Source organism: Xiphophorus hellerii, chromosome 15, assembly GCF_003331165.1.
Source record: "Xiphophorus hellerii strain 12219 chromosome 15, Xiphophorus_hellerii-4.1, whole genome shotgun sequence".
Taxonomy (NCBI): domain Eukaryota; kingdom Metazoa; phylum Chordata; class Actinopteri; order Cyprinodontiformes; family Poeciliidae; genus Xiphophorus; species Xiphophorus hellerii.
In genome coordinates, this window is record NC_045686.1 from 8,069,222 (window position 1) to 8,095,765 (window position 26,544).

Consider the following 26,544-nt stretch of genomic DNA (forward strand, 5'->3'; position numbering starts at 1 on the left):
GTAAACAAATTGTAGCTCTTTACGTTTAGAAAGAACGTTCTTCATGACCGTCTTGAGTTCGTTTGCACTGATCTCCATGTCCTAGGGGAGGGAGGAGATATTTGCCTGATTAAACAGCCAAGACATGATAGTTTCTGTAAATCTGCCTCATTCCTGCATACACACCTCGCCTGCAATCTGTTTGTAAATGGCTCTGAACTTTTTCTCTTCCTCAGTCTCTTCCTCGGCTTGCAGCTGTTTCTGCTAGCAAATGGATGAGAAGAAAATAATTCACAAGCATTTTTTTTAAAGTATACTTCCTTTGCACACTTAGATGCATTAAAGCATTAAAGTTTATTACCTTTGGTCTCTTCCTCTTTTCCCCCTGAATGCCGTCGTGCTCAATTTCTTTGTTGGCGTGAGCTCTGTCTGATACAAACACAATAGGCTGGCGTGTGTGACCCCCCCAATATGAAAGAGGACATGAAAAAATACAAAAGAGTTAATTGCATAATATAACAATAGTGACCTAAATAAATACTGGCACCTCTGGAAAAAAGATGTCTGAAAACCTTGAAATAAATTCAGTTTTCATTGCAGTGCTAACATCTCACACTGACCAACAGTGAGTTATTACTCTAACTAATAGAGCACTTTAACTCTACTAAATAGAGTAAAAATGCTTTAATTAAAGCATTACTCTAATTAATAGTTGGAGTAAAGCATTTTTAAAGCTTCTCAATCAGTTTCAAGTCAGGAAATTTGACTGCGCGCCATTGTTTGAGCTGTTCAGAGGTGGACTTGTTTTGGAGGGCTTTAATTCCTTATCTTGCTGAATAATGCAAGTGAACAGTCACAAACTGATGGTCATTTGCATTTTATGTGTGTCTTAAGTTATCTTTGTCTAAAATTAACATTTCTTTGATGACAAAACATTTAAGCAAAATTAAAGTAAAAGATCTGAAGTAGGGTGGGGGCTACTTTTTCACAGACATGCATGTTAAGAATAAATTTAGCTCAAAATCCAGGAATTTCAGCTTTATTCTGTTATTACCTTCTTTTTCTTTTTCTTCTCTTGCTGAAGGACAAGGAGGAACAGAGAAAAAAAAATCGATAAATAGATTTGAAAACACATGAATTAATGGCAAGAAAATGAATAGCAATGATAAATGTAAGATACAGCTAACAGTTAAATTTCATTCTATTCTAGAAATGTCTCAATTTATTATTATTGGGTTAGTTTTTAATTATACAGTTTGTCTATATTATTCATTTCTGATACAGGTTTAGCAGCATATTTTCAGTCCCAGTGCAGTAAAACAGTCCTGAATTTTACTAAAACCATTGGCCTTAACATTTAACCGTCACCTATCTCTAAACCTTCAAACTCTCAAAAACTGGAAAAGTTAATAAAATAGATTCTTACACATGTAAAACAAATTCAGCTGCTACAACATGAGCCACTATGAATCTATTGTAGTGTGCAAACCTCTATTTGACCAGTTTGAATGGTGCTTCCTACTTCCCTATGGAAAGAAAAACACAGACATTAATTACCAACATTCATTCTTATTCACTTTTTCAACTTGAATCCCTAACTTTGGACCTCAGAATAACTGGAGCATCAGGGATACTTACTCAGATGTGCTCTGCTTCTCAGAGAAGACCCTGAGGATGAACTCTCCCTCCTCATGGGGTTCAAAGGTCGTGGGGATGATGGCATACTCTCCCGGAGGCAGCCGGAAGCGCTCCGACACCTCCCGCAGGTTGATGTAACTCTTGCATTTAGCTGTGGAGGCTGTGTAGAGGAAGAAGTCCTTCTGCAGATGTTGATTCTGGCCTTGCATCTGCACATTTTAAAGAATCCTGAGATGTGACTGAACTCTGCATCAAAGGTTGTAACAATAAAAAATAATAATAAATTTGAAGGTATATAATATTGAAATGAGAGAAAATACTCTAATACCCACAAGCATTAGCAAAAATGTTATAAAAAACTGGTAAAATTGGTAGTGGTCACGTTGAACTTATGCTGATGATGCATTAGTTATTTCAAATCCCTCATTTTTCCTTTTCTATTAAGTTTTAAGTTTACTTTAAGTTAACTTTTAAGGTTATGAATAATATAAATTATTTTTAAAAAGTGATTAAACTTGACCTGTCTGACATTCCAGCTCAACTGCAATTGGCAACAGTGGATAAGAAATATCTTAACTTGTTTTTTGTTTTTTTTCTTATAAATTACATTGGTAATCTATGGGTTTGCTAATAAATTTACATGTTTATTTGCTGGAGTTACGGTTAAGGTTTGACAAGCCATCATAAGAAAGTTTGCAAATATTTTTCTAAGGGCTAAAACATAAAAAATTAAAATTGCCATGGGTTCATTTTTAAGGTCTATGCAGTGTATGTTTGACCACTACTGGTTCTCCTCTCATACTTCAGTCAACACATGTAACCTTGGAGAAAGTCCTGATCGGATCATTCTTGAAGACGGGTATACTGTACCTTCTCTGGCACCTGCAGAACAAAACAAAAATTAGACTTGAAACAGAGTTTTTAGTGTTTTCAATTGATGTTGAGAATAAATATGTCATGTAAACACAACCTTGTAGATAGAAAATCCAACGGTAAGGAATTTTGCTCCTTTATGGCGCTGCATCCTCCGACCCTTTTGCATCAAGGCTACAACAACAGTGCAGACCACCTGCCCGTCCTCTGGGTCGTCGTCCTCCTCATACAGCTGAAGCCGATACTGAGGGTTTGTCCAAAATGTGTCTATAGAGAATTTATGATATTAAACTAGATTTTTTTTTTAAGTTTAATGAAAAATTTGTTCATTGAAAGGGCAAACCTGGGAAGTTCCTGCAGCCACCAGCAGAGCTGCCTCTCACCCAGCGACCTTCATTGACCGAAACCGTCCAGGTCATCCGTACGTCATCCTGCAGACCGTCGGGGGTGAGGTTACACATCTCAAGTTTGGTGAAAGTCTTCTTGAACTCATCAAAGGACATCCTGGTAAAAAAAAAGACCAAAAAGAAAGCTTGTAAGGAGAGCTTAGTCACATTATAATAAGATGAGAGCAATTTCTGCTCTGACCTTCATTGTAATAATTGTGAAGAAACATTACGTTGAAGGATCAAACCAACAAATCCAGCCTTTCAGGTGTTGTGGTTGCATTTAAAGAGGAAAGGCTGTGATAACGATGCAGCTACAGCATTTTCACTCACCAGAACTCACTTGTCTCCACCGTCTGTTTTTTCAGATTCTCCCTGTCTGCAGTAGAAATAGTTGACCACTCATCTGACCTATGAAAAATATCAGCAGAACAATCAGTAGACTTTACATATTTAATGTGCAATTATTCTTTCATACTTGATTTTAAATTAGTTTACAGAAGCAGTTTTACAACTTACTTGGCACTCCAGCGACCCTTCCAAAGCACAAATCCCCAGGGATTACGTAGACGAATCAGGCGGATTCTGGAGTCCTTTGAGACTTCGTCACACTGAGAAGACACCACATCCAATTTCACATTAAAAACGTCTTCTACTGCCAGGACGTATAAGTCTGCATTCAAATGAAATTTCTGTTGCACCTCTTCCAGGCCGATGATGGAGTAGGCGTGACCCCTGACCAGCCCGTGGTCAGTCCGGGTCTCTATTTCATTGGCGGAGGAAACCTGGCAGACATATCAAAACAAAGATGTACTTTTTTAGTAAAGTTTATTTGCAACAGGGCAGGTCAAAGTGATTTAGACCAATTGTGAAATGTTCTTCAGCTGACAGAAGGCCCACTTTTTGCTTCTTTAGGGAGAAAGACATCTTTACTGCATTTCTTTTACTGCTTTTTGCAGTAAAAATTGAGTGTTTTGTCCAACACTTACATCTATGGAGCTGCCCATCAGCGAGCCCCTCTCCAGCGCCTTCCTCATGATGGTGAAGAGATCAGCAGGTGCCTCGGACAGCTCAAAAAACTCAGTGACTCCACCTGTGAAATCCTCCATGGCTTCCAACGTGTTTCCCCCTTTCAGTGCCTCATAAGATCCATGCAACCTGAGAGAGAGGTCAATCATTCCCGGAGCATTGCTGAGGTGTCTGATCTCAAAGGCTTTTATCACAGCTTCTGCAGCCAACTCAGGAAACATGAGAAGTTTCGTGGTTACATGCCAAAATGTGTACATCTTGATTAGACATTTGGTTTCCTGCTTTCCTTCATAAAAGCTTTTTATGACATACGTTTGCATCTTATCCCCAGATAAGATAATATATATATATTATCTTATGTATATAAGATAATATATATACACATAGTCTCTGTGGCACTAATCAGGTGTTTTTCTTCCAAAAGTGTGATGAGTTTTCTTGTCTCCTGGATGAAGCACAAAACAGAACACCTTGCACTGATTGTTATGTGAAACTGGAGATACTTTGATGTTGCTACTAAATGTTAAAGTGGCTTGTATTAACTTAAAACTATGTTTAGATTGTCTTTGATATTATTATTTTCTGTGGAAACATCATTCATATAGATTGATGTGACTATTACAAACTTCACATTTGCGGAATATAAGATAATATATAATATATATTATATATTATCTTATATAATATAAGATAATATATTATAAATATGCTTTTAAACAAGAAGGTCGTGGCTGAACCTCGTAGACAGACGCTCCTTACTTGGCATAAGCTTTTTCCAACAGAGCGCTCCAGAATTCATTCTTTCTGAAAGATTTGGTGAAAACCAGCTGGTTGTCGCAGGTGGGGATGCGGTCATCCACAACCACATCAATCCATTCGCCATAACGCCAGAACTAAGTGAAAGAAAAATGTGAAATCCATCACCAGGCAAAGATGAAATCCGACCACCTTTATGTGAGAGTATATTTAAACACCATCACTTAAAACTGCCAGTAAATATCTCTATAGTGTATTTAAAAATGTTTCCTTAAGAAATTGAATCAAGAATTACATTTGCATGGAGTTATGGGACTCTCTAATCAGTATCCTCAGCACAATTTTTTCTTTTACAGTGACTTATGAAAATTAGATAAAATAACATGTAATCTATGGTATATCATCATAGTATTTACATAGGTATGTATGAAATCATAAACTTTCATACATTGTGTTTTATGAGTCTGTTCTTTCTAAGCACAAATTTTATGTAAATTTAGTTTATCAGGTCACTGAATTTGAGGTCCTTGCATTTTAAAACATTACCACTGACACTAACTAGTGCCGTTTTTCCAGAATAATACTCTTTCACCACCATGCTTGATAGTATGAGGTGTTTGTGCTTATGTACCGTATTCAGTTTTCTCCAAAAATGCTGCGTATTACAGATAAAAATAACAGTATTTGTCCACATCTGTACAAACATTGACATAGGCCATTATTTTAGGAAGGTGACAGTATTTAACAGCAGTACCACAAACTTTCATTTTCAGCTCCACATTGCATCAACACTGATATGAAACCTGAAAGTGGAAGATTCCGGCGTAATTTTCAGTGAAGCTCTGTTCTGGAGGAATCACTCTGTACAGCAGCTTCTCGTTCAGAGTCAGACAGGCAATGGCGGCGAGCAGCCAGCAGTCCCCTGCCAACAGATTTATGATCTATGAGGGCTGTGGGTTTATTCCAAGCAAACATTTGACTTCGAGCCACATTGCAGCAGGTGTTCATCAATAGTTACAATGAAAGTTGCTCCATGTGTTTAAGTCCTCAAACATCTTTCACTTGAGCGCCAGCTGCAATTACTCTTTAAATAGAAGTACAAATAAAATGAGTAGATCAGAAATAAATAAAATTTGCTTAGAAATGCAATTTAGTAAGAGAATATTTTGTCTAACTTTGCGTTTTCATCCAAGTCAGACAAAATGTTTAAAATGTTAAATTTATCTGCTATGAACACACTGTCTATTGTTAAAAAAGCCACTATTGACCCACAAATTATAGAAAAAGACATGTTTTTTTGTTACTAATAACGTAATGTAAACTTATAAGTAAATACATGTATTATAAATTATGCATAAATAAAACATTAGTTGTAGATGGGTCATTTTGTCTGTATAAAATCAACCTTTTGATGGTGACGAGATCAGAAGCTTCACAACATTTGCCTCCTTTACGAATTGTTGTAAAGGGACATTTTGCTGCTTTTCAACCTGTGCAACCATTCTTAAACACCAAGTCTTCTCAAAACCGAACTGAATTATCCCACTCTCAAAGCAACTTTGATATTATGTTTGTGAAAGTAACTTTTAAAAATGTAGAAGTTTGTTTGCTACTTTACCCATGCCCAGTAATAATAATCATAATTTAAAACGCTGACACAAAATTGGTTAGAGACAAAAAAAAACAAGGAAACTGACCTCTTTATTATATTAATGTGTGTTTATTTATGGGTTTCCAGTACCTCAATAAGCCACAAAAGCTGGAAATATGGAAAATTTATGAACATTTATTTATAATATAATAAATCAAAAATATATTTTTTTGCATTTTTAGAAATAATTTTTTTTTGCATCTTAAATCTAAAATATTTTATGATTATATAATTTTCTATACTGCTCTGGACTGGGGTTATGCTACAGTTTTGAAAAGCAGTAAGCTAATGCAACGTTGCCTGTAAAAGCAGGACCAGCTTAAAAATTACCCAGAGTTCCTTGGCAGATGTCGGTTCTGTTGGCTCCATCGACGATAAACTGGGGATCTTCACAGATTTCCTGGAAGGCAAAAAAAAAAATGTTACATACAACTATCAAACGTCAACTTAGATTTAACTGAAATGCTGTGAAAAGCCAAACTTTAACAATGTAATATATTAAATTTATTGATTTTGCCAACAATTGTGATTCAAAATTGTCCTTTTAAACCACTTTAAGGTGCCTTTAAAGGTAAGAAAATGCAAAAGTAAACAAGGGATTTTGTTCTGCTCTTTAATTTGTTGTGAAGTAGGTTCTGAGTTTGGTTTTTGTGTTGGAGTAGTAAGGCTTTTATTTTGAAGGTCAAGGTGGGTCTGGGACAGGAAGTCAGCCATTTTGTTGGGATTGTTTTGCTCAGTCAGACATGAGGAGGTGAATCCATCACAATCCGCCTTTTGTTTATGCCATCGACATCACCGTCTTTTACTCCATGTCATACGAGTACTTGGGTCACCAAAATAAAGTGGGAGTAAAGAACCTGCATCCGGACTCAAGTGTTCATTTCATTGGAGTTGAGCTTACTGCTAAATTGTGTTGGCAAACACACAAGGAGAGCAGAATAGTAAAAGACGGTGTGCAGTTGGCTGAACAGCATTAAAGCGGCTACGTTGAAAAATATGGAGGAAGCACACCTCAAAGGAGCAAGACCAAAAGACATAAAGCCTTTTAAAGATGGGGCGTCGATTAAAAGCAGTAAAAGTGGTTGTTCCAGTTCAAACCGCTCAAGTACGTCATCAGTCGGTGCTGCAGCAGCACATGCTCGGGCTAAAGCTGAAGCAGCTCGTGCACGTGTCTCATACGCACAGAGAGAGATCAGCATTAAAGTTGACAAAGCTAGACTAGAAGCCAACCTTGAAGCTCTTAATCTTGAAAAAGAAGCTGCAGCTGCTATTGCCCAAGCCGAAGTTTTGGAAGCAGCAGCAGATTTAGAGAATGAAGAACACCGTAGTTGGAAAAGCCTTCCCAACGTGGTCCAGAATACACATGAACGTGTAAGTGACTACATCAAAGACCAATCTATGCAGCTTAACCAACGCACTGAATCTGTCAACATGTCGTCGATATCAGAGTATCCCATTGAAAACAACCCACAACCACCAACCAAGAACATCAATAAAGAGGAGTATATTGTGAAAGACTGCTGGCCTCCACCATTTCAGCCACAACCAAGTTCAGAAGCATCTAACCCATATCGGACCGCTCACATCTGGACTACACCAGCTCAGCTAACTAGAGAGGATGGCTTCCCAGTTCAAAGTGAGGTACAGTTACAAGAACCAAAGTCCAATATACTTCGGCCAAATACCAAGTTAGCTTTTCCACAGTACTCTGACACTTCTCACACGAACCCGCCAGAGTCTTCAGTAATGATGAACATGGCAAAGTATTTGGCACGCAAAGAGCTTGTGAGCACTGGTTTAACACACTTTGATGATTGTCCAGAGTCCTACAGGGCATGGAAATCTTCTTTCTCAAACACTATCAAAGATTTGGATCTCACTGCCAGTGAACAGTTGGATTTAATCTCAAAATGGCTTGGTAAGGAGTCTTCTGGATATGTCAAACGCTTAAGAGCTGTTCATATTGACAACCCAAACATTGCACTAAAAATGACCTGGGACAGGCTGGATGAATATTATGGTGCTCCAGAAGTCATAGAAAGTGCTCTTTTCAAGAAGTTAGATAACTTTTCTAAAATAACAAACAAAGATAATCGTAAGTTAAGAGAGCTCGGGGATCTGCTGATGGAGCTACTCTCAGCAAAAGAGGATGGCTACCTGCCCGGCTTGGCATTCTTGGACACAGCTCGCGGCATCAAACCCATTCTGGAAAAGTTGCCATACAACCTGCAAGAAAAATGGATCACTCAGGGGTCAAAGTATAAAGAGGACTACAAGGTTGGTTATCCACCCTTCTCCTTTTTCACCTCCTTCATTTGCTACCAAGCAAAAACTAGAAACGATCCTAGCTTTGCCCTTTCTGGAAGCAGTTCTGTGACAGAAAATCCAATCTCACGTCACATTAATTTCAGAACCCCAGTTTCAGTGCACAAGACTAAAGTCTCTTCTGGAGTTATACAAAACAAAGTACCACTTAAAGGTGATGTGGCCAAGCATTGCCCCATCCATAACAAACCTCACCCATTGAAGAAGTGTCGTGGCTTCAGGCTAAAAACCATAGAAGAACGCAAGGCTTACATTAAGGATCAAGGAATCTGCTTTAAATGCTGCTCGTCCACTACTCATCTCGCTCGTGACTGCAAAGTCACACTGAAATGTGATGAATGCGACAGTGACAAGCACATCGCAGCTCTTCACCCTGGTCCACCCCACTGGTCCATCAAGCCTGTGATAGATGACGGCGGGGAGCCTGAAAAGGAGGACACTATACCAGCACCAGTTGTAAATCCTTTGTGCACTGAAGTTTGTGGCGACCGCTTCACTTCAAAATCCTGTTCAAAAATCTGTCTAGTCAAGGTTTACCCAGTAGAACAACCACAACAAGCTATCAAAATGTATGCTATGATTGACGACCAGAGCAACAAATCTCTGGCCAGGTCAGAGTTTTTCAACTTATTTAAAATCAAAGCAGACTCATATCCCTACACCCTGAAGACTTGCGCTGGCTTAGTGTCAACCTCTGGCAGGAGAGCAAATGGCTACCAAATTGAGGCAGTGAATGACGGAACTAATTTTCCACTCCCAACACTGATCGAATGTGATGATTTACCAGACAATCGTGATGAAATACCAACGCCAGAGGCTGCATTTCATCATCTGCACCTAAAGAGCCTTGTCAGTGAAATTCCGCCATTGGATAATGACGCACAGATTCTTCTCCTCCTTGGTAGGGACATTCTCCGGGTTCACAAGGTGAGACAGCAGATCAATAGTCCAGGCAATGCTCCTTTTGCACAAAAGCTTGACCTCGGATGGGTGTTAATGGGTGATGTGTGTTTGGGAAAGGTCCATAAGCCTATTGTCCATAACTGCAAGACAAACATTCTAGAAGATGGAAGACCCTCACTGTTCAGACCCTGTGAGAAACACATCTATCTCAAGCAAACGGTCAACTTCAGTCCAGTAAATGGACTATCTCACAGTTACCACACTGCTGTGGTGGATCATGACTCACTCGGCTTCACAGTCTTTAAGAGAACAGCAGATGATAATAAGCGGGCTTTCTCAATAGAAGACAAACAGTTTCTGCAAATAATGGACAATGAGGTTTTTCAGGACGACTCCAACAGTTGGGTGGCCCCACTTCCATTCAAGTCACCTAGGCCGCCGTTGCCTAACAATCGTGAACAAGCTATGAATCGCCTCTCTTCACTTCAGCGCACATTAGAGCGTAAGCCAAAAATGAGAGACCAGTTTTTTGCCTTTATGCAAAAGATATTCGACAACAATCACGCAGAGCCAGCATCCCCACTACCAAAAGGAAAAGAGTGCTGGTACTTGCCGATGTTTGGAGTCTATCATCCGAGGAAACCTGACCAAATCAGGGTTGTCTTTGACTCAAGTGCTCAATACAATGGCATCTCCCTAAACAATGTGCTGCTCAGCGGACCAGACTTGAATAACAGTCTATTGGGAGTTCTCATTCGTTTCAGAAGGGAACGAGTAGCAGTCATGGCCGACATAGAACAGATGTTTCATTGTTTTGTCGTAAAAGAAGATCACCGAGACTATTTGCGCTTCCTTTGGTATCGAGATAATGACTCTAGTAAGGACATCATCGAGTACAGGATGAGGGTTCATGTATTTGGAAACAGCCCTTCTCCAGCTGTGGCAACATATTGTCTCAGGAGAGCTGCAATAAAGGGAGAGCAACAGTACGGGCCAGAAACCAAACGCTTCGTAGAGCGGGAGTTCTACGTTGACGACGGCCTTGTTTCCACATCAACAGAAGAAGAGGCAATTTCTCTGTTACAGAAAGCCCAAGCATCTCTTTCAGAGTCAAACTTAAGACTTCACAAGATCACAACCAACAGCATCCAAGTCTTAAGAGCCTTTCCAACTGAAGATCATGCTAAGGGCATTAAAGACCTCTGCTTGGATACAGACGTAGTACCCACACAGCGAAGCCTTGGATTGAGTTGGGATGTCAAAAGGGATGTATTCACCTTCCAAGTATCTATCAGTGACCAACCATTTACCAGACGTGGTGTCCTTTCCACCATAAATAGTCTCTTCGATCCTCTCGGCTTTGTTGCTCCTATAAGCATTCAAGGCAAGTCGTTGCTGAGGGACTTCACCATGGATGGAACGGAATGGGACAGCCCACTCCCTCAAGACAAAGCTGAGGTTTGGGAGACATGGAGGGATTCGCTACAGCAATTGCAACATCTTCACATTCCTCGAGCTTATACTACTTCTTGCTCAAATGCCAATCGGAAAGAGCTATGTGTGTTTTCAGACGCTTCGACCAAAGCAATCGGTGCCGTAGTGTACTTGAAGACTACAGACGAAAACGGCCAGATAGATGTGGGTTTTGTCTTTGGAAAAGCTAAACTTGCACCTCCAACTGACCCAACCATACCCAGGTTAGAACTCTGTGCAGCAGTTCTAGCTGTGGAAATGGCCGAACTAATTGTTCAAGAGATTGACATTCAAGTCGATGCTGTTACCTTCTACTGCGACAGTAAAGTGGTGCTGGGTTATATTCATAATCAGTCAAAACGCTTTTATGTGTATGTCCACAACAGGATACAGAGAATCCGCCAGTCTACAGAACCAAACCAATGGAAGTATGTGCCTACGGAGCATAATCCAGCTGACCATGCTTCTAGGTCAGTCCAAGCCTCAAAGATCACTAAGATCAGCTGGCTCACAGGTCCAGCATTCTTACGCAAATCACAGACGACCATTGAACAGCAAGAGACCTTTGAGCTCATCAATCCAGATTCTGATGTGGAAATTCGACCACAAGTAACAAGCTGTGTCACAAGTCAAAAGATCAACCAACTGGATCCTCAGAGGTTTGCAAAATTCTCTTCTTGGAAGTCTTTACAAAGAGCAGTTGCAACACTCATTCATGTTAAGGATTCCTTCAAGAAGGAAAGAAAGACAACAGAATGTAGTGGTTGGCACTGGTGTCCAAAACCTTTTACCACTGATGAGTTGTTGAAAGCCACAACAGCAATTATTCTTGCTGTGCAGCGAGTCTCCTTCTCAGAAGAGCTGGATATTCTCTCAAAGGGAGATGAATTTCCCAAAGGAAGCCCACTGACTAAGCTGAATCCAACTGTTGATTCCGAAGGCCTGCTAAGGATTGGAGGAAGGCTTAAACTTTCTGATTTAAGCGACAGAGAAAAGCATCCAGTCATTCTTTTAGGAAAACACCATGTGTCCACGTTGCTCATCAGACACTATCATGAGCAGGTTGAGCATCAAGGTCGGACATTCACTGAAGGCGCCATTCGAGCTGCTGGCATATGGTTAGTTGGGGGCAAGCGTTGTATAAGTGCTGTTCTTCATGCATGTGTCATCTGCCGAAAGCTGCGTAAAAACAGAGAAAAGCAGAAGATGTCAGATCTCCCGCAAGAACGACTGAGCACTTCACCACCTTTTACCTACACTGGTCTGGACGTTTTTGGTCCTTGGAGTGTGACAGCTAGGCGCACAAGAGGAGGCATGGCTCAGAGCAAGCGCTGGGCTGTATTGTTCACTTGCATGAGCACACGTGCAGTTCACATTGAAGTCATTGACTCCTTAGACACTTCTTCATTCATCAACGCTTTAAGAAGGTTCTTTGCAATCCGTGGTCCTTCCAAGCAGCTACACTCAGACTGTGGGACCAATTTCATTGGTGCTTGCAGAGAGCTGGATTTCCACAAAGTGGTGACGGAATCAGAAGTCCAGAGGTATGCAAACAATCAAGGATGTACGTGGCGTTTCAATCCACCTCACTCTTCACACATGGGGGGTGTGTGGGAACGCATGATTGGAATCGCAAGGAGAATCTTAGACTCTATGTTGATGCGTACTCCCTCCTCCAGCTTGTCTCATGAAGTCCTGTGCACCCTTATGGCAGAGGTGACAGCCATCATCAACTCAAGACCTCTAGTTTCTGTCTCGTCAGATCCAGATGTTCCACAGATACTTACCCCAACAATGCTTCTCACTCAGAAGCAGAGTGTTTTACCTCCTCCAGGGGTGTTCACTGAAAAGGATCTGTATACTCAACAGTGGCGTCAAGTTCAAAGATTGGCCGACAAATTCTGGCATCGTTGGAGACACGAATACCTTCACACCCTACAACTCCGCAGCAAATGGCAAGAGTCAAGTCCCAATGTTAAAAAGGGTGACGTTGTTTTGCTGAAGGATGATCGTACATGTCGCAATGATTGGCCCATGGCTCTTGTGACTGACACTTTCCCAGGCAACGATGGCAAGGTCCGCAGGATTGAGGTCAAGGTCATCAAGGATGGACTCGCCAAAAAGTTTCTCAGGCCTATTACAGAAGTTGTTATGCTTTTAAAGAATGAAGATTAACAGGTCTATATGTTTTAAGTATTGTTATGTGGCATCTTGGCAGATACCAGGCAGGGAGTGTTCTGCTCTTTAATTTGTTGTGAAGTAGGTTCTGAGTTTGGTTTTTGTGTTGGAGTAGTAAGGCTTTTATTTTGAAGGTCAAGGTGGGTCTGGGACAGGAAGTCAGCCATTTTGTTGGGATTGTTTTGCTCAGTCAGACATGAGGAGGTGAATCCATCACAATCCGCCTTTTGTTTATGCCATCGACATCACCGTCTTTTACTCCATGTCATACGAGTACTTGGGTCACCAAAATAAAGTGGGAGTAAAGAACCTGCATCCGGACTCAAGTGTTCATTTCATTGGAGTTGAGCTTACTGCTAAATTGTGTTGGCAAACACACAAGGAGAGCAGAATAGATTTATTAAATCAGGTTAACTCTGACATCCTGTACACATGAGCTTCCAACACAGAGATCTTAAAAGTTGGAGTCATGTTCTTAAATTAGAGCTTGCTCCACTGCTGTCCCCGCGGAAGGGATTCATGTGTCACTAATCTCAGCCAAATGCCTCAAGCAGCATAAATTATCGGTGATGGTGCAGAAATCACACTCCAAATTAAGTCAGCTGTGACAATGTGAGACACATTTCTTTTACATAAATTACCAAACATCCATGCTGAGAACTGCTTTTATCCAAAAATGATTGTTTGACCTTGAAGCACACGGTTTGACTTCAGATAGTTGTGTAAACTGGACAGGTTGGCGTCAATTTTCTCATCTTCCAGTCTTCAAAAATGATTTCTTTGAACCTCATGTTTATACTTCATATGCAAGATCCAACATTTAGTTTGATTATGTTTATTCATTAAAGGAAAAAAAATCATCCTTCTCTTCTGCTCACTCCGCAGGTTTTCTGTAGAATCAGGTGTGGGGCGGACTGGGATGAAGGTTTATTTTGGATCTGTTGTATCATTTAGTCAATGTTTTGGATCTTCATTCTCACAAAAAAAAAGAAAAAAGAAAAACAAATTATGACCCGTTTTAGAAGTAGCCATGACATTTTGTTTTTTATCTAACATTTGTTGTTATATTAAAGAACTCATGAGGCTTTTCATTCTAACAACATTCCCAGGATGTTTGAAAGAGAAACAGGCCCACAGCATCACAGATCCTCCACCACTCTTAACTGTGAGTAACAGTAGAGTTCAGAGAACTTCACATGCTAACTTTAATTTGCATCTTATGGTTGCTATGGAGAACTTGTGATCCCAAGATGATACTCTTTTTTGCAAGATTTAACAGTGAGAATTAAAGCTTGTTTTACCTTGTTTCTGTGAATTTATATTTATTCACCAAGGAAACAGAAAATCAATGATTACTAACAAAAAGAACCAGAAATTCTGGTCAGCATACAAAAGGAAAGCATAAACTGAAGAATGCTTCAGTAACATTTCCTTTCAGTGTAAGATTATTCTACTACAGTGAGTGCACTTGATCTTCCGTTGCAGCGCTCCTTAAGTTTTGGATGTTTTCTTTTTTAACCACAGTTTACAAGGGCATTTAATGCTGTAAGCCTGGGTCTTAGATAAGGATTCTGCAATGTCTATGTTTGTTTTTAGTGTGCAGATCTGTGTCAGTACGTTGGCCAGTACTCTGGGTCGGTGTAAGTGTCTCAAATGATGCTAGTTTCTGCCAAATGCTCCTGTCACACCTGCTACAAAAGGTTACATGTGATCAAAGACAAACCTCAAACTCACGTGTGTCTCAGAAAACTATACAAGTGTAACTTTGCCTTTACATTTTCCAGTGTTAGTCAGCTGAGTGTGACTGGAAGGTGATAACCCACAAGTATGCACTTGCTTCTCATTGCTGACATATCAACCAAATGCTTTGCCCATATGCTGCAGTGGAGGTGTTGAGATATACAGGGTTTGTTGTGGAGAGCTTTTATAAACAACTTATAGCCTGTACTCCATTATGTGCAACATATCCTGAAGCATCTGACAAAAACCGAGAAGGGTACTCACTGAGGGACGTTTCCACTCAAACTTCATTTCGGGCTTCTGACTGTAAAAAAGTGAGGAGTCGTTTGCAGGGAAGAGAGGATCCTCAAAAAGAATATGCTTTGCCACATATTTATCCCTCAGCTCCAAAAAGGTCTTCAGGCGCTTTGCATCTTTGACGGCCTCGTTTCTGCTGAGAATGGCAGAGTAGATGGAGTTTGCTCCTGTGATCCCGTAGTCAACATTGCCATCGGCCTCCAGTGACGCCTCAGTGTCACGAAGCACTTTCACCTTTGTTTTTTCAACCACAGGTTCCTTCTCTGGATGGTTCCCGTCCTCCATCATCTAACCCTCTAGTATCACTACTGCAAGTTGGGCACTTTTCTTTGCTAAAACAACATGTGAAGTTGCAAAATAACCCTGAGACACTTCCTGTGTTGTCCTAAACTAATCACTTTTAGTTCCTTTCTTTTCTAAAGCAAGAGTTATTACTGCTTCTGAGGCACACTCCCACACTAACAGTGCCCCTGGAGTAGCTGCACCTAAATATAAACCTTTTTAAGAAGGGGAGGAGGCTTCTCAGAGGTTCTCAATATCCAAAGTTCACAGTGTAGCTGTCAGATGAACAGCGTGGAATGAAATATGTAGTTAAATATATATTCAAAATCATACATTCCCCCACAAAGCCATGTTTTGTAGCTAGATTTTAATAATAGGATGAGAATTTTTATTTGTTCTGCAATATTTGCAGAATAAATAAAAATTACAACAAACACTAACATCTTGATATCTGAAATTACATATCTGCTGCCATCAGTCTTCTCCACAGTGAAAAAATAATCTAAGTGGGTAAGGTAGTCTACATTAAATGAATGGTAGAAATAGGGACCCCTAGTGGAATAAAATGTATTTTACTTCTTTTTCTGTCGCCGCAGAAAACCAACCAATCGTGATTTATCTGTTTTTGATTGGTTGAATTTGCGCTCAGCCAGTGTCCATAACAAATACAAACACAGGGCGGTTGAGGACAAGGTTGCCAGATTGGAGAAAAATCTGCATTTTTACACAGTCGTCATTTGAAGCATCTCATACACAGAAAACAGTTTGAGCTTCTGTTTTTTAAACAATCTAAAACAAACAAACAAAAAACCCTAAATAAGTTGTGGCCAAACAGTTAAGGAAAGTTACAGAAATCAAGACAAAAGGTTTACCATACAATCTTCACACTTTTCCCACATCATGGTGATGCTGTAATTTGCATTACTGTATATGTGTCTCTCTCATTAGTATTAATGTTCTGCCCCATAGAATTTCTGATCAAATTACGGTTATTTTATGCCAGATTTCAGCAGTTTACATTTTATTTTGGTTGCGCAATTTTAGTTTTCTCCTTACTGTTGTTGATGTCTGTAACTTTGAGACCATTTTTTATGCTACACCACAAATTTCAATGCGTTTTGGGGGTGATTTTATTTAAAAAACACACAAAATATAGAGTGTGATGATGCAGTGAAAGGAATATATATGTATATTTTTTAAATAAAATACAAATAAAACTCTAACAAGAGAGGCCTGCATTTGTATTCTTATAGGCCATTAAAGATCAAGGCTTCAGATGGCATTTCAGATGTTTCTTAATTAAAGTGGCAAGACGAGAACCATCGTTTAAAGAGTACAATAAGAAGATCTGTTTGAAGTTTTTAATGCAGCAAACATGTGAAAGAAGGAAATGTAAATACAAAACTGTAAATACTCCAATTTTCGTTCCACCTTCCTTAGGAGGCCATAAAGGGGGATAGTAAGAGTTTTACCTGGCAACCAGCCTCGGTTCGTTAGTGCAGTGTGCATCTGGAAGTTGTCGCCATCATAAGTAGCTAAATGTTGCAGCTAGCTCTCAAGTCGTCAGCCGTTGTGTCCGAAGAAACACTATCTGACACAGTTAACCGCCTTTTCTGTGTCTCATATCGATGTTTTGTGAGCTGTTATGATGTCAGCAACCAGTAAACGCGATTAGTTCTGTTGCAGTGTTGTGTCGTCTTCTCAAAACCAACAGCAGGATCTATTTTCAGAGCACACATTAGCAGGCTGGAGTCTTGAGAGGCAGCAAAGGGGCGGTGGGCTGCTGAAACCGTTGCTGGTTAGCAACGAGCTTGCTTGGTAGCAAAAGAAAGTTAAGTCGTTAATACACGTTTTCAGGAAACAAAAGCAATCCGCTTTGAAGGTTGCTGCAAACTAAGTGGTGGTTTTCTGCTCTTAAGTTCGTAACTGACCATAACCAAGGATCTAGCAGCGCCAGGGCTAGCCGTCTCTCCGTTGAGGAACCTGAGATTTAAAGCTAATAGGACTTAACATTCTGCCAAGGTTGGTCTGTAGCAGTGGGACTCTGATAAACTGGAGCTGCAATCGTCAATTTTGTCGTTATTTACAGGCAAGTAAAGTATTGTTCACCTTTGTTTGAGATACGTTTATCTGTTAAAGCCAGAGAATTAATGCTAACTTCCTCTGTTGCTGCTGTCTTCTTAATAAACTACTTGTCATTCTCTTCTTTAGGCTAGTTTTAAAATGTGTAGAGCTCTTTTTAAAGGTAATTAATATGTTTATGTTATGGTTTCTGTTTCATGCAGCAGGCTATTGGGCCTGACAGCGGATAAGATGTCTGAGGGAGAGAGCAGGCAGGCCCCGGATCCTGCCCAGGAGACGAAGCCGGACTCGGGGGCAGCTCCGCCCGCAGGCCAAGCGGTGGCATCCGTGTCGCCGCCGGTGTCCACGGTGACCCAGCCTCCCCCCACTGCTGCCACGGAGGACGAGGAAGAGGAGAGCGAGGATGAGTCAGAGATTTTGGAGGAAAGCCCGTGTGGACGCTGGCAGAAACGCAGGGAAGAGGCATGTGTGACTGAGTATCTTCATTTAAGTTTGCACAAAACTGGGAAGTTTGTCTTTGAAATGGAGATGGGATTTGTTGGGAATTGGAGCTATACTGTATACATAATCTGGAGCTAATCAAACTGTTGATAATGGAGAAATAAAAGAATTTGACGTGACAAAAACAGCTATAGAGCTGCCGTTCTGCATTAAGTTATGGCACAGAGGTATCTGCACTAATAAAACAAAGAAGTATTGCAAGCGGATGATAGTTTACTACCTTTTTTGTGCTTCAAAATGCAGAAGTGCATCATATTAAACTATATCTCTTTTTACAAGTGTATTTTCTTGTATAAAGTATCTGCATTGTTATTATACAGCCACTTCTTTGACCACCCATCCATTTTCTGTACTAGTTTAATCCTTGTTACACAATGTGAAAAACGATTCAAATGTAAATACTTTCAAGAGACTAAACCAGATCACATAGAGTTTTGTCTGTTTACCACATTTTACTGTTCATTTTAAATTTGGGTTAGAGCCGCTCAAATAGTCTCTTGTAATCACCATCATTTTGATTACTAACTGGGATTTAATGACTCGCATACCGGTGCTCTAATCGTTTTTCTTTCCCTCATTAAAGGTGAATCAGCGTAATGTGCCTGGGATCGATAATGCTTACTTGGCCATGGACACAGAGGAAGGGGTTGAGGTGGTGTGGAATGAAGTCATGTTCTCAGAAAGGAAGAACTTCAAACTGCAGGAGGTAAAAAGCATCCAAGATTAAAATAGTCAGACTTGTTGCTGTTTAGGAAGAAAGAAGATGTTTCTATATGATTTTGTTAATACAGACAGTTATGTGTTAGCGTTTTAGAAATTACACTTAACTCTGACAGGCACTCTGTCCTTCAGAGTACCTGTCACATTTTTTACAGTGAAAGATCTGGTCTCTAGTTATGGTGCGTTCACTGACAGGGAAAATTAGTTGAAAGGTTTGGGTTCCCAACCTTCTGGTCACACGTTAAGGCTGATTTCCAGTAAATTTTTAGATTGGGTTGAAGACCTCCGACCCTTAAAGTTGGAATATTGTCTTTGTGGGTGTTCAGTGTATGGAATGCACCATCACTAAGAGCAGCAGAAGTTGCATTTTATTCTTGCGCCATGACCGATTCAGTGAAAAATGACAGGGAATAAAACTGAGTGTAGTCGTTTTATCTTTTTTTTTTTTTTTAACCAACTTAACTTTGTACTTAAAAGTAACTTTTTCCTCTTTTATATGACAGGAAAAGGTGAAAGCTGTGTTTGACAATTTAATCCAGCTGGATCACTTGAACATTGTGAAGTTTCACAAGTACTGGGCAGATGTGAAGGAAAACAGAGCCAGGGTATGAAAACATGTCACTACTACTTTTTTTAAATCACATGGACAAAATGTTAGTCTTCATTTTGATTGCTTTATAATTTTTTGCAGGTCATTTTCATCACTGAGTACATGTCATCCGGCAGTCTCAAGCAGTTCCTGAAAAAAACAAAGAAAAACCACAAAACCATGAATGAAAAGGTCTGAAAAGTTCGGCTGCATCGCCAGATGTTCAAATTCCTCAACTTTGAAATTGGCTTTATAACTCGGATTAAAATACAAATCCCGTTGAACCTGTTCTTGTTTTTCTTTTAAACATATTTTAGCCAAGAATTAATTTCTGATAATCTGTTTGCTCTCTGACAGGCCTGGAAGCGCTGGTGTACGCAGATACTGTCTGCCCTCAGGTTAGTGAGCTGTAATTAGATGCACACTGTTTCTGAACAAATCTTTACAAGGAGCTACAACTTTGATAAGTCAGCACAGCTATTTATTAATGCAGTGTAACATAATTTCAATCTAAGTTTAGGTGTTTATTAAGGTGACAACTTGTATAGAAGTCATTGTAACTATTGTGTGTTCGCCTCCAGTTACCTGCACTCCTGTGAACCTGCCATCATCCACGGCAACCTCACCTGCGACACCATCTTCATCCAGCACAACGGCCTCATCAAGATCGGCTCAGGTGAGCCGCGGCTCACATTTTCTGGAATTAATACGATCAGCTTTATGAGCTCAAGTCCAGTACTGTGTCTCTCCACAGACACAGTTTACAAAGAGTTCTCCTTTTTTCTCTTCTAGTTGCCCCCGACACCATCAATAACCATGTGAAAACCTGCCGGGAGGAGCAGAAGTGCCTCCACTTCTTTGCTCCAGAATATGGAGGCAAGATCCTGCAGAGTTCAAAATAATGTTAGGCAGCTCTGTTCTGTTTTTGTTTTCTTTCTCTGATATGAATTTACCTTTTTCTGCTTCCAGCTGTTGCCAATGTTACCACAGCGGTGGATATTTATTCCTTCGGAATGTGCGCCTTAGAGGTGAGAGGCAGTGAGATTCATGTTTTCGACAATTTCTTTTCAGTATTTATTCATTTTAAATAATAACTAGTAGCAAGAGCAGTACACTTTCCACTCATGTTTTGTATTTTGGGTTTGTACGGGTCTTGAAATCCTTAAAAGCTTGAATTTCAATTAGAAGTTTTCAAGATTTTCAAAGTGCTTTGCTTGGTTTCTGTATAAAAAATGCTAACATTCAGACCTCACAGTTTTGTAATGAAGTGAAATCTAACGTTTGATTAAAAGTCTAAATTTGGAAAATGTTACATACAGTTTAGGCCAAGAAACTTAAAGATAATAAAAAGATGCATGCACATTTATCTTCTCACGGTCGGAAGTTAAGTTAGTCTAAACTCTTTTTGTTTTAGGTTAGTTAGAATTACCACAATTATTTCTATTTACTAAATGCCAGAAAACTTGGCGAGAATGTTTTTAGAGATTTTTTTGTAACTTTCTCAGACCAGTCAGGTTTATAGTGTGTATGTAAAAGAGCTATTTCATAACATAAAATGTTGCTATATTTTAGTTTACTTGGTGCCAGTAGTAGACTAGTACACTTGTACAAGATAACTTTGTAAACTTGAAGTGTATGAACCCTGATTTATTCTCCTTTTTTGTCCAATCATTTTGCCAGATGGCTGTTTTGGAAATCCAGAGTAATGGAGATTCGTCATATGTGTCCCAAGAAGCCATAAACAGTGCCATTCAGTCCCTAGAAGACCCGCTGCAGCGGGTCAGTGAAGAATAAACCTCAGCTTAAGATCTCAGTCAGCTATAGCAGCACAAACTCTGCATCTTATTATTTTCCGCCATTCTCACATTTTCAGGAATTCATCCAGAAGTGTCTGGAGGTCGACCCGAGCAAAAGACCCACAGCCAAAGAGCTGCTGTTCCACCCCGCCTTGTTTGAGGTGCCCTTACTCAAGCTGCTAGCCGCACACTGCATCGTCAGCCACCAACGTACGTCAGCACACATATTCAAACTGTGTTATCCATTTATATTATTAAGTTTTTTTTAAGTTGCTTCGCTTATTTGCACTTTCTGGGTTACAGAAACATTTCCTTCTGTTGGAGTCTGAAGCTGCTCAGCTGTAAATCTGATAGCGCTGAGCAGGAATTAAACTTTCAGGATTTGTGGCAAAGATTAGCTCAGTGTTGAAAGAAATTCTGTATTGTTGCTTCATTCTCACCAATCTTAGCTTAAATCCCACAAATTGTGACTTTTTATAGTTTGTTAATGAGCACTTTTATGTTAGACATGAGGACCAAACGTGCATACAGTAATACAGTATTTTTTGCTGTACATGAAAGATTCAGTGATGCTGACTTTGTTGCAGGTTTTTGTTGCACTAATGATAATGAACATAGCTACTAAACATTCTTAAATACAGTGTTTAAACTTTTAAAAAATTTTCCCATTCCAGACTGTGTAGAAACCGTAAATAGAGGGTATCTCACATTTAGCAAAGATCAGCTGAAAAGTCAGAGCAGATTGGAGCCTTCAGGAAGTTCTGGAAGTGCAACCAGAGCTATTTTTTAGTTTGTGAATCAGCTTAAGACAAACTTCAAACCTTCTTCCATCTTCAGCTTTCTTTCTGTGAGGAAGCATTGACAGATTTCCGTTTTTATTTCTGCAGATATGATTCCAGAAAACGCTCTAGAGGAGATGACGAAGAACATGGACCCCAATCTGGTCATCGTTGAAGCCAAGAACGGAGTTCAGATGAAGTAAGTCTTTCACTTTGGAGATTAATTGATTGCAATTTTTGACTATTTTGATTTGATTACAGGCAGAATGTTGTGTATAAATACAGATGTAGCTACAAACACCACAAGTTTTATTTGTTTTTTCCCCTTCTTATCAGGCTCTCCCAGTTTCCTGCATTAGAACTGGACAAGTTTCTGGAAGATGTGAGGTAATGGCAGTTTTATTTTGCTAATCTAATTTCTAAAACACTTTAGGTTTCAGTTGGTTGGAAAAAGTGACGGTGAAGTTACTACCAACATCTTAAAGCAACCGTTTGGATTTGAGTATCAACATTTGTGAACATATTTCCATCTCTGGGTTCATAATATGGTATTTCTTATGGTATTGCTTACTGTCAACATGAAAAAATTCTTAGCGTGATATTTTGATTTATGATAATACATGTCAAGGAATGATTTCTGAAAACTAACACTATTCTTCGGAGTGTTACTTTGACTCTTCTCCACTGTTCAGTCAAAAAAAATTTCAATGAACTGGAAAACATGATTGAATACAGTTATTGTCTGATGTTTCCTGATTAAAATCAAACTTCTTTGTTACTGGTGTCCTGAAAAATTGGCAAAGAAGTTGTGAGTTCTTCTGTTTTTGTCACTTTTATTGTTAATTCTGAAGCTCTAACGTTTTACTGCTTTCCCTCTTCAATGTTATCAGGAATGGGATTTATCCGCTGACTGCTTTCGGGATGCCCCGTCCACAGCAACCTCAGCAGGAAGCCGTTAAGTCGCCCATCGTCCCACCGTCAGTCAAATCCCCAACACCTGAACCTGCAGAGGTTGAGACCAGGAAGGTGGGAACTGCAGTGCTCAGACACCTTCTAATGCATCAAATTCGCATTGTTTTTTTGGTGTTTTTTTTTTTACATCATTAACAGGGAGAAGTCAGAGTTGGGGTATAGTGAAAATATATGACCAGCTGTGTCAAATTGGTTTGTTCAGGGCGATGAAAAGTGTACACATTATTCTCTGAAGAACAAGTTGTCTGGACTTCGATTGCCGTCTTACTCTGCTCTAATTATTTCATGGCAGAAATATACAAGAAGTCTCAAACACATTTTTATTTGTGCTGCCAGGTCCTCCAGATGCAGTGTAACATCGAGCCTGTCGATGAGGGCACCAAGCATCATGTATGTTTTAGTCGAGGGGCAAATATTCTGCTTCTGAATGTTGGGAAAAGTTTTTGTGCTCAAATTGTATTGACTTATTTTGTTTTTCTTTTAGCTGACGTTGTTGTTGAAACTTGAGGATAAACTAAACAGGCACTTGAGCTGTGATTTATTACCAAGTAAGTAAAACTTGAGTAAATTTTTTCGATGCGGTTATTCTATGGTTTAAAAGTAATTTGGGTGCTTGCATGGTTTATTTTAGCTACAGATGGGTTTTTTTTTTCTAAATTTACATCTGCTAGTCTGGTAGACTTGGTTGACTTGGGGACCAGAGTTGTGACATTAGTTACATTTTTAGTTGTTGCAGTTCACTTTCACAGTGTCAAATTAACCAAACCCTTTAAAAAAAAAACCTGTTCCCCCTTTTGCCTGTGGTGGCGCTGCACCAAAAACCACTCAAGGTAATGACACAAAAACCTCTGAAGAAGACATAGAGCCCAACTGCCTTCACAAAATGTAAACAAAAATCTAGTGATGTCAAATTTTAGTGTTTGTCGGATTGTTTGAAAAAAGATTATGAGCCTTTTTTCCTGCTAGCTTTACACTTACGTGTTTATTTTGGTTGAATTTACCCAGAATGCCTTTCACTATAGTCTGCTTCCTGGTCTCAGGTCAGAATTTGATTACATGTTCAAACCCCTGCCAAACGAACCGGACTTTCTAGTCAAATGAACTTAGAGAAGTTGGTGGTGACAGAAAACAAGCCACTGTTATGTTTCATAAATAAAAAAAAAAAACCTTTAATTTGTGATCTCTTTTATTCTTCTGCACAGATGAGAACGTTCAGGAGCTGGCCGTGGAGCTCGTCCAGCTGGGATTCATCAGCGAGGTGAGCAGAGAGGACTCTGATTCTCTGTAGAAATCCCAGGTGGAATCCTTCTCACTTCGTCTTTTCGCCGTTGCAGGGTGATCAGCCGCGGCTCGCGTGCGTTCTCGAAGAGGCCTTCTCCAAGTTCTACAGCCGGAACGATTCTCTCAATCCGGTGACCGTTTCATCGTAGCCGAGGACTCGCCAGGCCTTCTCTGAGCCCTCCTCGTCCTCAGCAGCAGGACTAGCTTTTGCTTCACGTTGACATCGCTGTAAAGCTTTAGTGAGAACTGAGAGGGCAGCCTTGGTCTGACTGCAGATCCTGCAGCGTCTTCTTGTATCTTCTAGCGGGAAAAGCTGCCACTAAGTGGTTGTTGGTCTCTCTTTATTTTTATTTTTAATTTCTCCCACCACATACAGCCATCTTCTTCTCTTTTGAAAGAGGAAATTGTAATTGAAGCCTAATGGAAAGTACAAATGCTTTATTTCTTTCAGTGGTAAGGAAATGGTAGAAGAAAGCTAAATAAAATGGATAACAGCAGTATTTTCCTTAAGTCAGTGTTGAAGTTGCATTTAAAAAAAATTTTTTTTTTCTTAAATCATTTAATGGAGTTGTGTGTCTGTCTGCTGTTCCGACAAACTGAAGCGTGTGTTTATAGTGTTGTGAGCTTAAAGTCTGGTCGTTTAAACTTTTGAGGTGCCTGCTGACCTCGGATCAGTTTCAGGTGGAAAACTAGGGAAGAAACATAAGCAGTTTCAGTTTTGCTTTTGAGTTCCTCTATCACACATGTAGTCATAAACCCTTCAGCTGCAACACAATCAGATGAGCAGGTTAAGATATATATAAAAATCTATTTATTTGTGTATCTCTCTTTGATCTATTTCACTTCCAGCACAGAGGCCGGGATCTGATTCTATGCTTTTATTCCCTGTTTTTCTTTAAATCAAGGTGTTAGTTTCTATGAAAAATTACTGAGTGCAAACATCGCAGCACTCAACAACCAGTTCTCTTTAGGTCTAATTGTTCACTTAGTAAGTTGGTGTGATTAATTTTCAAGTTCTGGATTTTCACCTTTGAATACACATTTGCTTCATGTCCAAAAGGAAAAGCAATGCATGGAATCCGTTTTCGCTCATCAGGAAGTAGATTTTTGTTGCTCTTCCGTTACTGACTCAATCCACTTCTTTCGGATAAGTGGAAATTTTGTTTTGCTCTTTTTCTTTTCGTAAACTTGTCCAGCCGTGGGCTCTGGCTTGCACGCGACGCTTGGAGGAACATAAAGATGTCGGTGAGCCTGAGCCGTGTCCTCCGCGCTGTGACTACCTCCTGACGGTCTGTAGATACGAGTGTGGGACTGCCTGGCATGCCTGTAACCATCATGTGCTCTGTATGCTGGACACTGTGCTGTTTCCACAATGCTTTTACCCTCTTTTTCACTTCCTCAACTAAAATGGTAATAAAAAAAATCACATTATCTCTGATGTGTGACTCAATTTTTAAAAGCTGTATAAAAAGCAGGGTTGCAACACAACATGGAGTTTTTCCTTTGTTTTCTCAGACTTTATTTACTTTATTTAAGTCAGTTTTATCAATCTATCAATGACTCCTTTATCTCATCAAGCTATCTGTTATTCCATTCAGCCATGTTCTTATGTGTCAGTTCAAGAATATGTATCCCAAAAGAAAATTAAATGTAATCATATGAAACTATGATATAGGCAGAATGGATCTCCAGTACGGGTGAAACAATTGATGGAATTTATTTTGATTAATCCATTATTGAAATAATTGTCAACTAATTTAGTAATTGATTAATCAAGAAGTGTGTTTCCTGAAACAAAACACACTCAGAGCGGTAATTAACCCAAAACTACAAAATATATACATTTTGAATCAAAGATAAAAAAAAAACGTAAATAAAGTTGAACATATGATCATTTCCCATTGTGATCAATGAAAGAGTTCGAACTTCCTCTGTCTTTCTCTACTCTTTGGTTGCTGCTCTTCATTATCGGAGCCTCATTTTCAACTTCTCTAAGACTTTGGGTCGTATTTTAATTATTATTTGCGTCTCAAAAACGGCAGATCAGCTGCTTCGAGTAATAAAAAAAAAAAAAAAAACACCTCGTTGCCATGGTTACGCATTACAACTGTCCAAAAGTAGGAAGAAACAGAAATCATTCCTACTACACAGCAAAGCCAACAGATCTACTTCAACATACTGCAAACTTGAGCGCCGCAATTTTATTGTTTCGTGCATCTATTAACTGGTTATGTCCTCCATCCATCCATTTTATCATAAGTCCATCCATTTGTATATCCACTCATATTTTCATATACCATCCAATACCCCCTTG

General features: G+C 39.6%; 2 protein-coding genes across 4 annotated transcripts in view; one reads left to right on the forward strand and one right to left on the reverse strand.

The window, feature by feature from the left end:
• The window catches only part of capn3b (calpain 3b), an 18,107-nt gene extending 2,410 nt beyond the window's left edge, over window positions 1-15,697 (reverse strand). The window contains exons 1-17 of one of the 2 annotated variants that reach the window (XM_032584579.1): window positions 15,196-15,697; window positions 6,643-6,712; window positions 5,465-5,583; window positions 4,665-4,798; window positions 3,866-4,034; window positions 3,578-3,661; window positions 3,396-3,487; window positions 3,210-3,287; window positions 2,834-2,994; window positions 2,588-2,757; window positions 2,488-2,499; window positions 1,618-1,826; window positions 1,469-1,505; window positions 1,034-1,057; window positions 341-427; window positions 166-240; window positions 24-81 (exon numbers count right to left, since the gene is read on the reverse strand). In XM_032584579.1, the coding sequence (XP_032440470.1) occupies window positions 24-81; window positions 166-240; window positions 341-427; window positions 1,034-1,057; window positions 1,469-1,505; window positions 1,618-1,826; window positions 2,488-2,499; window positions 2,588-2,757; window positions 2,834-2,994; window positions 3,210-3,287; window positions 3,396-3,487; window positions 3,578-3,661; window positions 3,866-4,034; window positions 4,665-4,798; window positions 5,465-5,583; window positions 6,643-6,712; window positions 15,196-15,516 (1,900 nt within the window). In that variant the 5' untranslated portion in view covers window positions 15,517-15,697. Of the gene's footprint in view, window positions 1-23; window positions 82-165; window positions 244-340; window positions 428-1,033; window positions 1,058-1,468; window positions 1,506-1,617; window positions 1,827-2,487; window positions 2,500-2,587; window positions 2,758-2,833; window positions 2,995-3,209; window positions 3,288-3,395; window positions 3,488-3,577; window positions 3,662-3,865; window positions 4,035-4,664; window positions 4,799-5,464; window positions 5,584-6,642; window positions 6,713-15,195 lie in introns of both variants that reach the window. The other variant, XM_032584578.1, reaches the window with a different exon arrangement.
• A 1,317-nt stretch (window positions 15,698-17,014) lies between these two features.
• Window positions 17,015-25,661, forward strand: nrbp1 (nuclear receptor binding protein 1). 2 transcript variants are annotated; one of them, XM_032585170.1, is made up of 18 exons: window positions 17,015-17,599; window positions 17,799-18,054; window positions 18,677-18,799; window positions 19,317-19,418; window positions 19,505-19,594; window positions 19,760-19,800; window positions 19,984-20,078; window positions 20,195-20,278; window positions 20,372-20,430; window positions 21,083-21,181; window positions 21,276-21,408; window positions 22,086-22,176; window positions 22,314-22,364; window positions 22,868-23,003; window positions 23,286-23,339; window positions 23,434-23,497; window positions 24,152-24,207; window positions 24,284-25,661. In XM_032585170.1, exons 2-18 carry the CDS (start codon window positions 17,824-17,826, stop codon window positions 24,377-24,379), a joined length of 1,605 nt encoding a protein of 534 aa, XP_032441061.1. In that variant the 5' UTR covers window positions 17,015-17,599; window positions 17,799-17,823; the 3' UTR covers window positions 24,380-25,661. The 2 variants fall into 2 exon arrangements, with proteins under 2 accessions (XP_032441061.1, XP_032441060.1); XM_032585169.1 differs by having other exon boundaries at window positions 17,016-17,599; window positions 17,796-18,054.
• Window positions 25,662-26,544: the final 883 nt, after the last annotated feature.